We start from the raw sequence: 14661 nt of genomic DNA, 5'->3' as shown, positions 1-14661 counted from the left end.
TTTTGTTTGTTTGTCTGTAATCACGTATAAAAAATTCTGCAGAGCACAGTTATCATTGGAAATTTTTGTAACCGCATATCAGAGGCCTATAGAGGTCCCTTTCAGTGCATAAAATTTTGAAGGTCATAGTCAAAGGTCAAGGTCACTTTGTAGCAAATCAGGGGAGTCAACGAAACCCTTATTTTTTGAGTAATTTTGATCGGATCGTCTTCAAACTTCATGGGAATATAGTTCATGGTCTGGCGCTCAGCTGATTAATTTTTGGTGGCGATTGGCCTTGGCCTTCATGGTTAGCGCCTGAGGTCAAACATATTTGACCCCAAGGTCAAATTTTCAAGTTTTAGGAACCATATCGTGTAGTACCTCAAATTGAACACCTCGATGAGTGCTTTCTAGATATGTCAAGCTTGAGACATTATGACGTCATTTGGTGATGTTGAGGAAAACGCATATTTTTCATGGTTACTCTGTAGAACGATTCTCATCAGAATCTCTCGAAGGCAGATATTCCTCAAGGAGTCGCTCCTAGTGAATAGCAGCTCTGTTCACCTCAGTGTGACCTTAAAGAAGTCACACGTGGTCACCTTTTGGCAAGAGGTTTATTTTTCTTTTCTTTGAGCAGTAGAATAATGAACTTCTTTCTATTGGTGATAGCCTCTGTTGTGCTACTTTCTCAAAATGGCACTCCATGAATTCAAGGTCTTCCCTTTCTGTATAATGAACTCTCCCCTTTGGTATTCAATGTAACCAGACCATTCTCTATCAGTTAAACAAATCCAATTCAGTTCGGTTTACCTGTGCTTACCACTGCAATGTGCTAGCTTCCAGGATGGCCGAGAGGTATGCACACTCACCTCTGAGCTGTCTAGCCTGGGTTTGAATCTCGACCCAGCCATAAACTGTCATCCTGGTGTTTCACAGGTCGGGTGATTCACCATTCACCACTGTTTTACGTCCTCAGATAGACGTAAAACAGGGCATCCCATCTGCCTGCATTAGTTGGTGGATGTTAAAGATTCCACGGGGTCCTTTGCGAAGAGGAGGAGAGCTATCGCTGGCACCATGGCCAAATTCTAAATTCCTGCCCTAACTGGCAGAGGGTACTGCATCAGTGGCCACAACCTCAGCCAATGATGCTACCCCACAGCCTTGTGCTGCATACGAACGAAGAAGACTGCAATGTGTCACAAATCCTTATTGGTCATTGATAATTTTCACACAATTTATATCCCCATGCAGGGTTAGGCAATTAGTACACTTCAAACGAAAGCTAGTGTGTGGAATCTCATCAAAAATGTTCCCGACCTGTTCCAACTCAAGGTTGTCCACACGTAGTTCTGAACAGGACATTGTGATGGGAGCATTTGGACCCGCACGCAAGGCAGTCAGAACATTGTTACAGTTTTGCTTTGTAACAAATGCATTTATGATGACTTGTATCGAGCCAGGAGTCGAGGTCTGTGATCAGACAATGGTGACAAAAACAAATTAAAAGGAAACATGAATTGCACCTGCATTGCATGACGTGTTCCATGTTTCATTCGAAATTGTACAAAAAGTTGTCGTGTTACCTTCTGCAAACAAAACTAAATCTTGCAAATGTGGAGTGAAACGATAAAATACAAGTGTTTCAAAAGTCTGGAATCATAGGACATGGTTTTTTTTTTAATCTTTATTTATTTTTGATATAATGACTTTGAGGTGGATATAGGACATCGTGGACCAATAGAATGTCCCCCATGTTGTGCAGATTTTACGCAACTTGTTTACACCACAAGACCATGTATTATTGAAGATCCAAAGAATGAAATCGGAAACGAATGTGGCTAAAATTGATGTGTCAATGTTAAGAAACGTTCAAAGAAATCTACATACAAAGATATCCATGACAACAGCTCACGATTTGAGCAATTATTAAAATAAAATTGTAAAATAAATATCCCTATGATTCTAAAATTTTGAAACACCATGTATTACAGTTGTGAACCTATTTATCTCAATTCAAGTAAAGAACACCTTCCTGTTGGTCTTTTTATTCCAAGCTATAATTTTGGCAAGATCAGCCAATTATGTTGCAAAGCAGTTTTTCTTGATGGCCGAAGCACATTTCTTGAGACAATATCCTACGTTACCAAAACAGTTGACATACGAATCAAAATGGTCTTGTGGTTTGCAAAGCTTCAAAAATCCTTCACAAAATGCTATGATGTTATCAAATCTCAAAATGCGTGTCACAAAATCAAATAGTCAAATGAAAACAATACATTTGTCAACAAATGAAAAGCTCACATGATCAACCATTTCACAAAGGTGAATAAATTAAAAATGTAAACATTAAAGTGTTTAACCCTTTTCATTAATTTTACTTCATTCCATTTCTGCCTGTTTACTCTAACGTTTTTGGACATTGTGTCATGTGACCATATATTTTGCCTTTATCAGTGTAAGGGCGGAGGAGCTCCTTGTGAGCCAACGGCCATCCATATATAGAGCCAAACTGTGTCTGCGGACGTCCTCCTGCAGTTGGGTTACTTTTTTATTAGGAGGTTGGTGGCAGGATTTGCACTCCGGCCACCGTAAAACCCTTCATTCCGCAAAACACAAAAACGCAAAAAAATCTGAAAACCCACTCCGTGGGAGTACCTCCTGTGCAGCTTCCCTTCGCAGGGCAGCTCACTGGATGACGGGATTGGGGCAAAGCCTTCGGGACCCCCAATCTTTGATGATAGGAGGGAAACCACGGGGTGACATCTCTGGGTCAGATTGCGGAAGAGTATGTCAGAGTGGTGCTGAGGTGTCGTCCACCAGACGGCGGTCTCCTTGGGTTAACCTGAGGCGGTCCCTCTGGGTGGGCGCCTGGAATGTCCTATCCCTAAGAGAGGATGATCAATTGTCTCTGTTGTCATCTGAGCTCAAGCATTTGGACATTGGGATTGCAGCTCTCTCTGAGGTTCGGAGACCAGATTGCGGCGAGATAATGGTGGGTGGTTACACCTACTATTGGTCTGGTCGCTCTGATGGTTACCATACCCAAGGAGTTGCTGTAGCTGTGTCCAATAAGCTGACCCCAATGATAATTCAGGTAACACCGGTCAATGAGCGTATTATGAGACTAAGGATTCGTCATTCCTTAGGTGTCATTTCCCTGGTCTCTGGCTATGCTCCGACTGAGGTGAGTGATCTCACCGTGAAGGACACATTCTATGCCACGCTCGAGTCTGTGGTTGATCAGTGCCCCAGACGAGACACACTTCTAGTCTAGGGGGATTTCAATGCATCGACTGGAACTGATAGGGATGGTTATGAGAAACGTGTTGGTCCCCATGGGTCAGGAACTATGAACCTGAATTGCACTAAGTTCCTTGACTTTGCAAGAAGTCATGGACTTAGGGTGGCTGGTTCATGGTTTCAGCGCCCACAAGCTCATCGCTGGACTTGGTATTCCAACGCTGGTGGTGTGTCAAAGGAGAATGACCATGTCCTCGTTGATGGTTGTTGGAGGATGATCCAGAACTGCAGGGTCTACCGAAGTGCTCAGTTCCTCAATACTGACCACCGGCTTGTTGTAGCAACTCTAAAGCTGCACCATAAATCCTGGAGAATGGTACCATCCTAGCCTAGGCTGGATGTTGGCAAGCTCAAGGATGAGAGAGCAGCTGAGGAGTATGCAAACAGGCTGAGTGGACATTTGGGGTGTCTGGTTGCTTTGGGGGGTCCTGAAGAGTTGTGGAATGCCTTCAAGACCACCGTCTTGATGTTGCCGGTGGATGTCTTGGAACTCACCGCAGGGCAAAGAAGAATTTTGTCTCTCAAGGGACACTGGATACCATTGACCAGAGTCGCAGGGCCAGGCTGAATGGCAGAGCTGAGCTGTTCAGGGAGCTGAGGCGTAAAACTGAACATGCAATAAGGGTGGACAAGGAGGTCTATGTGCGAGGAATCTGTGAGGGGGTAGAGCATCACCTGTGGACAGGTGATTCTCGTCCCGCTTACAGCGGAATGCGCGCATTGCGTTCAGCCAAGCCCATCCCTCGGAGCACTGCAGTCAGAGCAGAGAGTGGTAGGCTCTTGACAGAGGAGTCTGAAGTGAAGGCCCACTGGGCCGGTTACTTTGAGCGGTTGTACCAGGCTGATCCCCCAGCTGTCGAGTTGGACATCAAGGGTGTTACAATCCCTGTTGCTGACCCTCCAATCAACTGTGGTCCACCTTCGCTTGTGGAAACACTGGCTGCGGTGAACCGGTTGAAACGGGGGTAAAGCTCCAGGGATCTGTGGCTTCCAGGCTGAACTTCGCAAGGCTGGTGGAAATGCTGTACTTGTGTCTTTGCACACAGTTCTGTGCTCTGCCTGGAACACAGGCATCATCCCAACTGATTGGAAGAGGGGCCTTGTTGTCCCTCTCTGGAAAGGGAAGGGTGATCGCTAAGACTGCAACAACTACCGAGGAGTGACGCTGCTCTCAGTGCCGGGCAAGGTCTTTGCTCGGATAATTCTTGAGAGGGTTCGCCACCATCTGCTTGAGCACCAGCGTCGAGAGCAGTCAGGCTTTCCACCAAAGAGGTCAACGATTGACCGTATCCTTGCTCTTCGTGTCCTCACCGAACGCAGGTGAGAGTTTTGACAGGGGCTGCGTTTGATCTCTGTAAAGCATTTGAATCAGTGAATCGGGATGCCCTCTGGAGGATTCTTGGTCTTTGTGGGGTACCAACAAAACTGATCGATCTGATGTCTGAACTCTACTCTGGTACTGAGAGTGCTGTGAAGTGTGATGGTACCATCTCTGACTTATTTCCAGTTGTTACTGGAGTTCGTCAGGGTTGTGTACTGGCCCCCACACTTTTCAGCACTTGTATGGACTGGATTTTAAGGAGGATGTCGGAAATATCAAGCTGTGGTGCATCGTTTGGGAATGTCAAGATCTCGGACCTTGATTTCGCAGATGATGCAGTCATCTTTGCGGAGACTTTAGATATCCTTTTGGGGGCCCTCGAGGTGCTGAATGAGGAGTCGGAGCCGCTGGGATTACGGGTTTCTTGGGTCAAAACTAAGATCCAGGCTTTTAATGACATCTTGGATGCTGCTGTCCTGTCTGTGCCTGTTTGTGGTGAGGATGTTGAGGTCGTGGAGAGATTCACTTACCTTGGCAGTGATATTCATGTCTCTGCTGGCTGTGAGTCAGAGGTCAATAGACGTCTGGGTCGGGCCTGGGGAGTCATGGATTCACTGGATCATGGGGTGTGTCGCTGCCGGTACCTGTGCGGGAGGACGAAAGTCCGAGTCTTCAGGTCCTTCGTGCTTCCAGTCTTGCTCTATGGATGCGAGACTTGGACTCTGACCAAGGATCTGAGACGGAGACTTAAGTCCTTTGTTACCAGGTCTCTTCGGAGAATCCTTGGCTATCGCTGGTCAGATTTTGTGTCCAACGAGCAGTTGCTGAGAGAGAATCGGATGAGGTTTGTTACCTGCATGGTCCGTGAGCGTCAGTTGCGGCTGTATGGACATGTGGCTCATTTTTCTGATGCTGATCCTGCTCACCAGATTCTCTCATTGAGGGAGTGTCATTAGTGGAGGAGGCCAATTGATCCGACCATGTGCCTCATGGTTGCAGCAGGTTGACCAGCATCTCAAGGAGATGGGGATGGGCCTGGCATCTGTCTGAGGGATGGCCAGACGGAGGCCCCTGGAATACCGGCGGAAAGTGAACGCAGTGACGTGCTGTTCTGGCACATGCTCCCATACCTGACCTGACCTGATCAGTGTAATTCTTTCTTTTCAGAAGCCCCAGATGACCCATATATCAGTGAAAATTTGTACATAAAATCTGTTCTAATTACAACAGAAAACAAACTTTTTGAACAATCTTTTTTTACAGGTATTCAACATCCAGCCTCTGATTTATGTCAGGCCACATGTTCTCATCAACATCACAGAGACTGTTTTCGCTGGTCAGACATGTCGGAAAAATGCATCTTGCACCCTTGACATAAATCTGCAGTTGATATCTTGACATGCCTCCTCCAAGGATTGGAGAGGTGTTGCCTGCTCGTGGGGATCACAACCATACACTTTTCACCACCAGGTGGAAAAACTCCTCTATGGGAGGAACATGATCCTGAAGTGTACATAACCTTCACACCACCCTCCGATAAGCGTAGAGTGGTGGAACCTGACATTGTCCCATATATCATGACAAAGTTTGTCAGCTCTGGCCCTTCCAGCACTGTCTCTTCTGGGAGGATAAGACTTTGATTTGTTGAATCTAAGAACACCAGCAGCTGTGCTGTGTTACATGGGTCTATGGTGGCATGATGGGAGATTACATCATTCATAGAAATGGCAGCACACATGGTTATCTTTCCACCACAATGAACCGGGACATCAACTCGATGGTTGCCCGTATCTTAGTTCATAGATTATGTGTCTATCCTCTTCCTCTTCGAGCTCCAGCTTGTCTGCCCTCTTATGTCTGCTACATTTCTCTCCCACATCTGAGAGTTCACCTGTGGCCCCTTTTATTCATGACTAACAAATACAACCTGTCGCTTCATTGACGGGGGTATTAATGGGGGGAGGGGGGAGGCGAAGAGAGGGAGAGAGGGGAGGCAGAGAGGATGGAGGGAAGGGAGAGTAGGGAGGGGAAGCAAGGAGTGGGTGAATTCGGGGGAGCTAGGAAGGGGAGAATAGCGAGGAAAGGAGGTGGAGGTGAGGAGAGCGACGCCTCACCAAATGTTGCTATACACTGCTGGAGGGAGGGGTGTGAGAGGGAGAGAGAGAGAGAAAGAGAGAGGGGGAGAGGGGAGAGGGGGAGAGGGGAGAGGGGGAGAGAGAGAAAGAGAGAGACAGACAGACAGACAGACAGACTGAGAGAGTGACAGAGGTGTGGGAGGAGTGTGCTGCATTTTATTCAGAGGGGACAGAGAGAGTGAGTGGGGGGGGGCGGGAGACAGGGAGTGAGTGGGGGGGGGAGGAGGAAAAAAAAGAGAGAAAGATGAGGGGTGGATGTGGTATTAGCAAAGTCAGTGACATGTTATACTCAATGACAAAACACAAATAAAATAAAAACTCATGTCAGAACAGCTGTACACACAATGACACAACAGTTTGGAAAGTTAACCGCTGGCACGTCTGCAAAAACTTTGACATCCCAGTTCCAGAGAATTAGTGGGAACATGAACCAAAAGCAGGAACTGAAAACATGGAAGTATCGCTCACGTACGTCCCAATGATCTCATCGAGCGTGGACATCAAAAACAAAGCATTGCGACCAAATATCATACCAAGGTACAAAAAAAATAGAAGAAGGCATTGCCAAATGAGGTGTTCATACCAGTGATTTTGGACTAAACCATTCAGAAATCAAGAAAATGACCAAATACCAAGATCTCAAGAATGAAGTGAAAAGATCCAGGAAGCTGAAGAATGACAAAGTTGTATCAGGGATAGTTGGAGCTTTGGGAATGATGATGAAGACCCTCCCATAGATATTAAAAACCATCCCTGGGAATATAACTGCAAACGAACTACAGTTGGAAGCTGTCTGAGGTTCAGTGACGATTGTGAAGAGAGCCTTCAGCACAAAACTTTGAGAGCAGAAAACTTCACAGCTTGGTCCATGAATCGTGACCCCTTACTGAAATAAAGGTGGATACTTTAAACCCACCCTCGGAGGATTCCATTCCGCATTCTGAAATCCGCATATGTAGATACCAATCAATGACACACACACACACACACACACACACACACACACACACACACACACACACACACACACACACACACACACACACACACACACACACACACACACACACACACACACACACACACACACACGCGCGCACACGCACACACACACACAAGGTCTCCGTTTTGCCTCCTGAAACCAACCCACCTGTGGAGATAGCAGGCAACAGCAACTTGCATGTACGAACACACGCACACACGCACGCACACGAAAACTTTCAGATCTGGGAGGGCTCCATTTCACTTTTTGAAACCCGCATATGCAGATACCAATTAACGACACACGCGCACACACACAGGGAGGGGATACTTTGAGACCTGGTCGGTCTCTGTGTTACCTCCTAATAAGTATCGACGTCGAAATGAGAGGTGGATTACAAAAAGAGATTGCACAAAAAGGTTAAAGAAAGCGATGTCCTGTCAAAATGAAATTGCACAAATTTCAGTCGATGAGACACCTCACGAAGCACCTGCCACAGGGCACCGCGGGACCCAACAAAGGCGGAAAACGTATGTCTAATCAATGTGAGATTGAAAGCACGTGTACTTTTTCCCGAAACAAACCACCAAGCAGCTTGGAGAGCACTCGCCAAGTAGCTTAAGCATTCAAGCAAGCACTCCAACAAAACGGTTGATATGAAACGGCTCCCTTGGCACACAATTGGTAATCACCAATCCATCATATTCAACTTACACCTCCCGGAGATGCCTGAAATGACCAATATGTCCGAATTGGACAAATGAACACTTTTCTAGGAGTCGGAACTGCTTGGAAGTTCTATTCTGGAGCTTAAATTTTGTAATTCTGCTTTGTTTAAGAGATATTCATGGTGATCGCATGTGTGGAAATGAAATAAAACAACGAACGCTTACATCTCCGGGTGTTTATAAGCATTGCAAGATACCCAGCGGTTCGTAGCTATGATGAACAGGCATTCGATAATATGAGTGAGGAAAGTGAAAAAAACAAGTTCGAATTGCGAACATACCCATTCATTTCTACAACTCTCAGGTGAGCGATAGCACGGACGACAGATAGTTTTGAAGTTTGTTCAGATTTTCATCGCGCCAGAAAAAGAAACCAGAACACCTCCCAAGAGCGAGGGTAGTTTCATATCATGATTTACGACTTAATTTTGCATTGGGCATCGACCAGTGCATTTCATTTTTTTTTAATGAAAATTTTAAGAAAATTGGCTGAAAGGGCCGTTTCTCAGCCCAAAGGGCCGGAATCGCACATTGGGCTCAGTTAATGCCTGGGGAATGGTCTCCGGAATATACCTGTCAAGTTTGGTTTGGCTTGGTTCAGTTCACTAATAACCGAGAAATAACAATTCAAAGAAAATGGGCCAAAATGGGCCGTTCCTCGGCCCATAGGGCCTCAATTGCATTTTGGGCTCAGTTCATGCCTGCGCATATGTGTATAGTATAGGCCTGTCAATTTTCATCGAATTCTGTTCACGAACAATGGAGAAATAGGCGTTCAAATGAACTGTGCACAAGAAAAGAGAGAACGTGAGTGGCGCTTCGACCCCGTGGGGTCTTCCACCCCATGGGGGAAAAATTTATCATTAAGAAATCGTTGCGGCCTGTTCTAAGTCAAGGCATGGTTAAACAGTCCAAAAAACATGGCACCTTCAGACCCCAGCAAGGTTACCCAGGAAACGCCTTAAGACCCCAGAGAGCGAGGTGGCCGAGGATTGCCTAATGGAGGATATAATTAAATAAGGCCGTTAATTATCTTCAAAAGGGGTGTTTTAATTAACCCAAACACCCAATTTTCACTCTTGCACTTCCTTGGAGTTTTCTTAGTCTGCTTACAAAGTTTCAGGCTGCTAGGTTTTATGGGTTTGAAGTTATGTAGGACACACACACACACACACACACACACACACACACACACACACACACACACACACACACACACACACACACACACACACACACACACACACACACACACACACACACACACATGATCAACCACCAAAATCAAACTGATTGAGAAAGCAATGGAGCTCTGGAACACCGCATCAATACTGCTGCACTCAGAAGAAAAGAGTGAAATAGCAGGAGTTATGATATATCGAGGGTTCTTCCAGTGTGACATCCTTTCCCCCAAAGCCTGGTGTTGGCTTAATGATTAGGGTGGCTGGCTTGGGATCTTATGGTCCTGAATTTGAGCCCCATTGTCTGCTGAATTAACACCAGGTGGAGTTGACTCAGCCTGTCATCCTTCTGAGGTCGGCGAAATGAGCGCCAATGTACTGTTATAGGGGTACAGCATCAGCGGCATAGTCGTGCTCCAACAAAATGATAGCTCCCCAGCAACCAAGCTGCCATATTCAAGAAGAAGAAAAGCCTTTCCCCCCTCCTGTTTTGCCTAGCTCCGAGCAGCTTTTGCCGAGCTCAAAGCAACCTTATGAATGAGCAAGGACACAGATACATCCTGACAACAAATAGAAGAATGTCCAAAGAAACAAGAAAAAGTGACATCCACTGTACATGGAAGATTGAAAAGTCTTCGCACCGAATGGCAAAAAATTGACAGAACAACTGAAATGAGTGAAACGGTACCTGTGGCGACATCGAAATGGAACTTGGCCTCGATAAGTGTACCAAATGCACATTCGTACAAGATAAACAAACACAAACGGACAACATAAAAATCGACATACATACAGACATACAACCAGAAAGCATCTGAAAACTAAAAGCCAGTCCACTTTTGAATTCAGACTTCTTCTACCTCTGGATGCTAAACGGTACAGTTGACATTTTGACCAAATTCTTAACTTGTTTTCTCCATATTCTCATAAAAAAGCTTTGATGATAAAAGCTCAAATGGTAAAAATGTTTCAGTTTACAAAAACTTAAATGATAATTAATTAATATTTAAGGTCAATTGGATGAAAATTGACGATTTTATATGATGCTGACCTTTGAATTTTTGACATTTTGACCAAATTATTAATTTGTATTCTCCATATTCTCAAAATAAAGCTTTGTTGAAAATTTGATGACAAAAGCTCAAATGGTTAAAAACGGTACGGTGCAGACAGACACACACAGGTGATTGCAAAACCCCGTCTCTCGCTACGTGGTTGACGGGGGCTAACAATACAAGAACAAAAAACGAAGAATCTTACAAATACCTTCGAGTAGAAGAGAGCCACCAAATATGTCACGAAAAATGTGCCAAACAATTGTCGTCCCAAGTAATACCAGTATTAAACGAGGCAGATCCTGAAAACATACCTTTCTCCAAGGAAGAAAATCAAAGCCATTAACCAACTTGCAGTTGGTGTCACAATCCAGCTGCGGGATAATAAACTGGCCACAAGTGGAAATCAACAAAATAGGTATCAGAACAAGCAAACTCCTCACCATCCACAAATTCTTCTACAAAAATTCTATGCATTCTGAGAATGTATCTGCTGAGATGAGGTAGTGGCATGATGGAGCTCAACCAAGTGTACAGAATGACAACTGAAGGATTGGCTGAGTATGTGAATATTTCAACAGACTACCGAATCCAATGAGTAAGCAAACATGTAGACAGCAAGCCAGAAAAGGTATCCCTAACCCACCGAGCAAAAATAAAAATTAAATAAAATCCCAAAACCAGGTGTGAATCGAAGATGTCACAAATTAAACCGAAACAGCGATGGATACAGTCCCAATCAATACAAAAAATATAATAAATATATAAAGGGAAATATCAACAGATAAACATACTGTATATAGATATAGGGCCCAGCCAAGGAAAAACTACCACCTTTTCCTGAAAAGCTATCCCAGCGGTTCCGTCACCCTAATACCTAATGCTTTCAATTTAACAGAGGGGCCACCCTGGATTTTGGCTCAAATACAATATGGTGGACAAAATCCAAAATGGCCACCAAATGTCATTAAATTCGACTTTTAGAGTATTTGTTCAGCTCAAATATCTATTCTGTGTGCGTGAAATCAGTTATTTGCCAACCATATGCTGGAACTATGCACAAGAAGCTCATTTTGGAGTAAATTTGCACTTGATCACAAATCCAATATGGCTGCCATATTGGATGATCTGCTGCATATTGGATGATCACAAATCCAATATGCAGCAGTTTGACATTAGTCAAACTGCTGCATGGAAGCCTAACATTTCCTTCTGTTTATATAGAAAATGACAATATCTCGAACAGGTTTTTTTTGTTGTTGCTTACAGTACTCGGCATGGGAAAATAAAGTTCATATTTTTCAAATAGTTGTGGACCACAAATTTAACAAGGCCACCAATGATGTATAATCTTGCCACATATCTGTTCGTGTAAAAGTAATTATTGGACATGGAGTGCCAATTAACTCCTTAGTGCTGTTTTGTTTTGCATTGCAGTTTCGTTGGGATTGGTGTGTAAAGAAGATAACCAGTTGTTCCAGTGCCAGATAATAATAGAGGCCTCGTGATGGTTGGATAAATACTCAACAGGTACAATAGCAGTCTATTGTTTCTCAATATCTGTAAGCATTCGTCTTACAAGTCATTGTTTGATCATCCCATGTGCTTTCTTGTCTCACCTGAATGTTAAAGCACCACCTAAAATTAAAAACTGTATATTATTTTTCATTATCTTCAGTAGTATGGCAGCGTCTCTTGATGAGCACCGGATCAGGTGAGAGAAGCAGGCGTTAGCTTTGTAATGAGCATATCAATGATATTGAAAACTATACTGCAATATCTTGTTGTTTTGCACTGTCTTATGAATAACAGCTGACAGATGACGTCCAATCATTCCATCACACGCTAACACCATCTGTTCGGTATTACTTTAGTAACAATCAAGATCGCCCTCTCTGCTGTTTAATTAATTTGTCTTGAATATAAAAGTCTATTTAGATTTTATTGAGCCTGTTTGTCAAAAAGTGAAGGGTTGGAGTGGCAATAAGAAAAGTATAAGCTTGAGGAAATGGAATGAGAAAAAGCTGGTGTGAGGGAGAGTGATCGGAAGACCTCTGGACAATTGAGCAAAAATATATGCTTCATATGCCAGCGCACAGTTCGTGGTTGACAATAAAATATGCCAAAAATATGAAAAATATAATTCATCATAGTCCTGCAACAAATCACAAAATAATTGAACTTACATTTTTTATATATTTGGTAGATGCATCATTTGCATTATGAAACAATCAAATCTTACCCTTTGGTGGATCATCCCCACTTCGATGCATGCTTGTGCCAATGCCTGTGTCCGACCCCAGCGGCCCAAGGTCTTGCCACACAGACATGTTGCATATTGACCATCTTGTACACCCATGAGATCAACAGTACGGAGGGGATAAGGATCCAAGAGTGTAGATGTAGTGCTCTTAGCACCACCATCAGTGATCATGCCAGAGCGGCCAACATAATCTCGAAGACCAGCAAAGAAAGCGTACAAGCAGGATGCACAGGGACAGGCACACGGGGTAGAAACTGGTGCTTCACTCATTCCCAGCAGGTTGGTCAAACTCAGTACAGGCAATGGCCAGGTGCGTGTTACTTCATAGAGCCAATCCACCTTTTCCTCCAAGAAAGCCATTTTAAACAAGAGTGGATAAAGATCAGGAAGAACAACTTGAAGAGCCATGGTGGGTCTTGGCCAGTGCACCAGTGCATGGGCACTCCAAAACTCCAATGACTCCATGTTTTTTTTTTTTCCTTATGTTCCAATACTTCAGAAAAACGTCTTAAACAAAGTCAAAAGACCATAAGAAGACCCACCACTTCGTAGGAGCAAAAAATGAAGTCCATCTCAACATACAACATGAGATAAGAAACTTGTTTCAGTTTCAAGCAGACAAGAATGATGAAGCCAGCACAAACTAAAGCAACGTACTAAGGTCTGAAAAAAAATCACATGATTGAGAATTAATACCTTCTATACCCTTGTTCAGGTTCTCAACACGATATTTTAGCATTGAATGCAGGTCATAACTTCACTCCATGCTTGACGGAACACGGAACAAGTCATGAGCCTTTGGTGGGCGAGCTCAACTGATTGGCTATTTTTGGAATGGAGGTCGAGGAATGCTAAAGGGATACGACCATTTTGAGATACTATGTTGTTCATGTACCCCTTCCCTTACTGCTACAATAACACAACAACACAATCAGAGTTGGCATTTCCTGTAATGTTTTTCATGAACTTGAATTCTCCTTTATCAATCATTTTGCCATCCTAAGTACACAATACCTTCCTTTGCAGGTATAATGTCCTTATTTTATGAACTGTGAACCCTGAAAAGTACAATGACTACATGGACCATGTTATCATCACTTGTTAATGCTCAAAAAAAAGTATGAGGCATTTGTAAATATCAAAGAAAAAACAATCACCAAAGTTTTGGAAGTAACACCAGCTGTACAACAACAGGAATTAACTAGAAGGGCACTCGGTAGAGTGCATACCTCGCCACGTAATGCCTGATCCACGAGAACATATCGAGAACATTACATTTTTGAAACCATCTCTCAATGGTGAAGAATCACTTTAAGAATTAAATAATTATCGGATCCAGATCCAGATTCGGATCTTCATCAAAATCCAACTAATTCATCCTTGTCACACACCCAACCTGTCCACCAAGTTTCTTCCGAATCCATCAACAACGTTTTGACATATCGTGCCATATATCGATTTTGCACGATCTCTCAATGGTGAAGAATCACTTAAAAAATTATCAGATCCGGATCTTTACCAAGATCTAATCAGTTCATCCTTGTCACGCACTGAACCTGTCCACAAACTTTCATCCGGATCTGTTCACAACTTTTGGAGATATCCTGTACACAAACAGACAAACAAACAAACAGAAAGTGGTGAAAACATAACCTCCTTCACCTTCGGTGGTGGAGGTAAATATCCATCCATTCATCCATTGGTACCA

At 43.8% G+C, this 14661-nt stretch overlaps 1 protein-coding gene across 2 annotated transcripts in view; it reads right to left on the bottom strand.

Moving 5' to 3' along the window:
• Nucleotides 1-13820, bottom strand: part of LOC147022189 (leucine-rich repeat-containing protein 14B-like) — a 30104-nt gene extending 16284 nt beyond the window's left edge. Inside the window, exons 1-3 of one of the 2 annotated variants that reach the window (XM_085892861.1) lie at nucleotides 12933-13820; nucleotides 11005-11079; nucleotides 1306-1458 (exon numbers count right to left, since the gene is read on the bottom strand). In XM_085892861.1, the coding sequence (XP_085748987.1) occupies nucleotides 1306-1458; nucleotides 11005-11079; nucleotides 12933-13418 (714 nt within the window). In that variant the 5' untranslated portion in view covers nucleotides 13419-13820. The remainder of the gene's footprint in view (nucleotides 1-1305; nucleotides 1459-11004; nucleotides 11080-12932) is intronic. The other variant, XM_085892862.1, reaches the window with a different exon arrangement.
• Between the last annotated feature and the right edge of the window lie 841 nt (nucleotides 13821-14661).

Source organism: Eptatretus burgeri, chromosome 8 (assembly GCF_056783735.1).
Source record: "Eptatretus burgeri isolate ZD-2024b chromosome 8, Ebu_testis_v1, whole genome shotgun sequence".
In the NCBI taxonomy this organism is placed as follows: Eukaryota; Metazoa; Chordata; class Myxini; order Myxiniformes; family Myxinidae; genus Eptatretus; species Eptatretus burgeri.
Note: the sequence above shows the minus strand (reverse complement) of the source record. Positions and strands in the feature narration are given on the sequence as shown.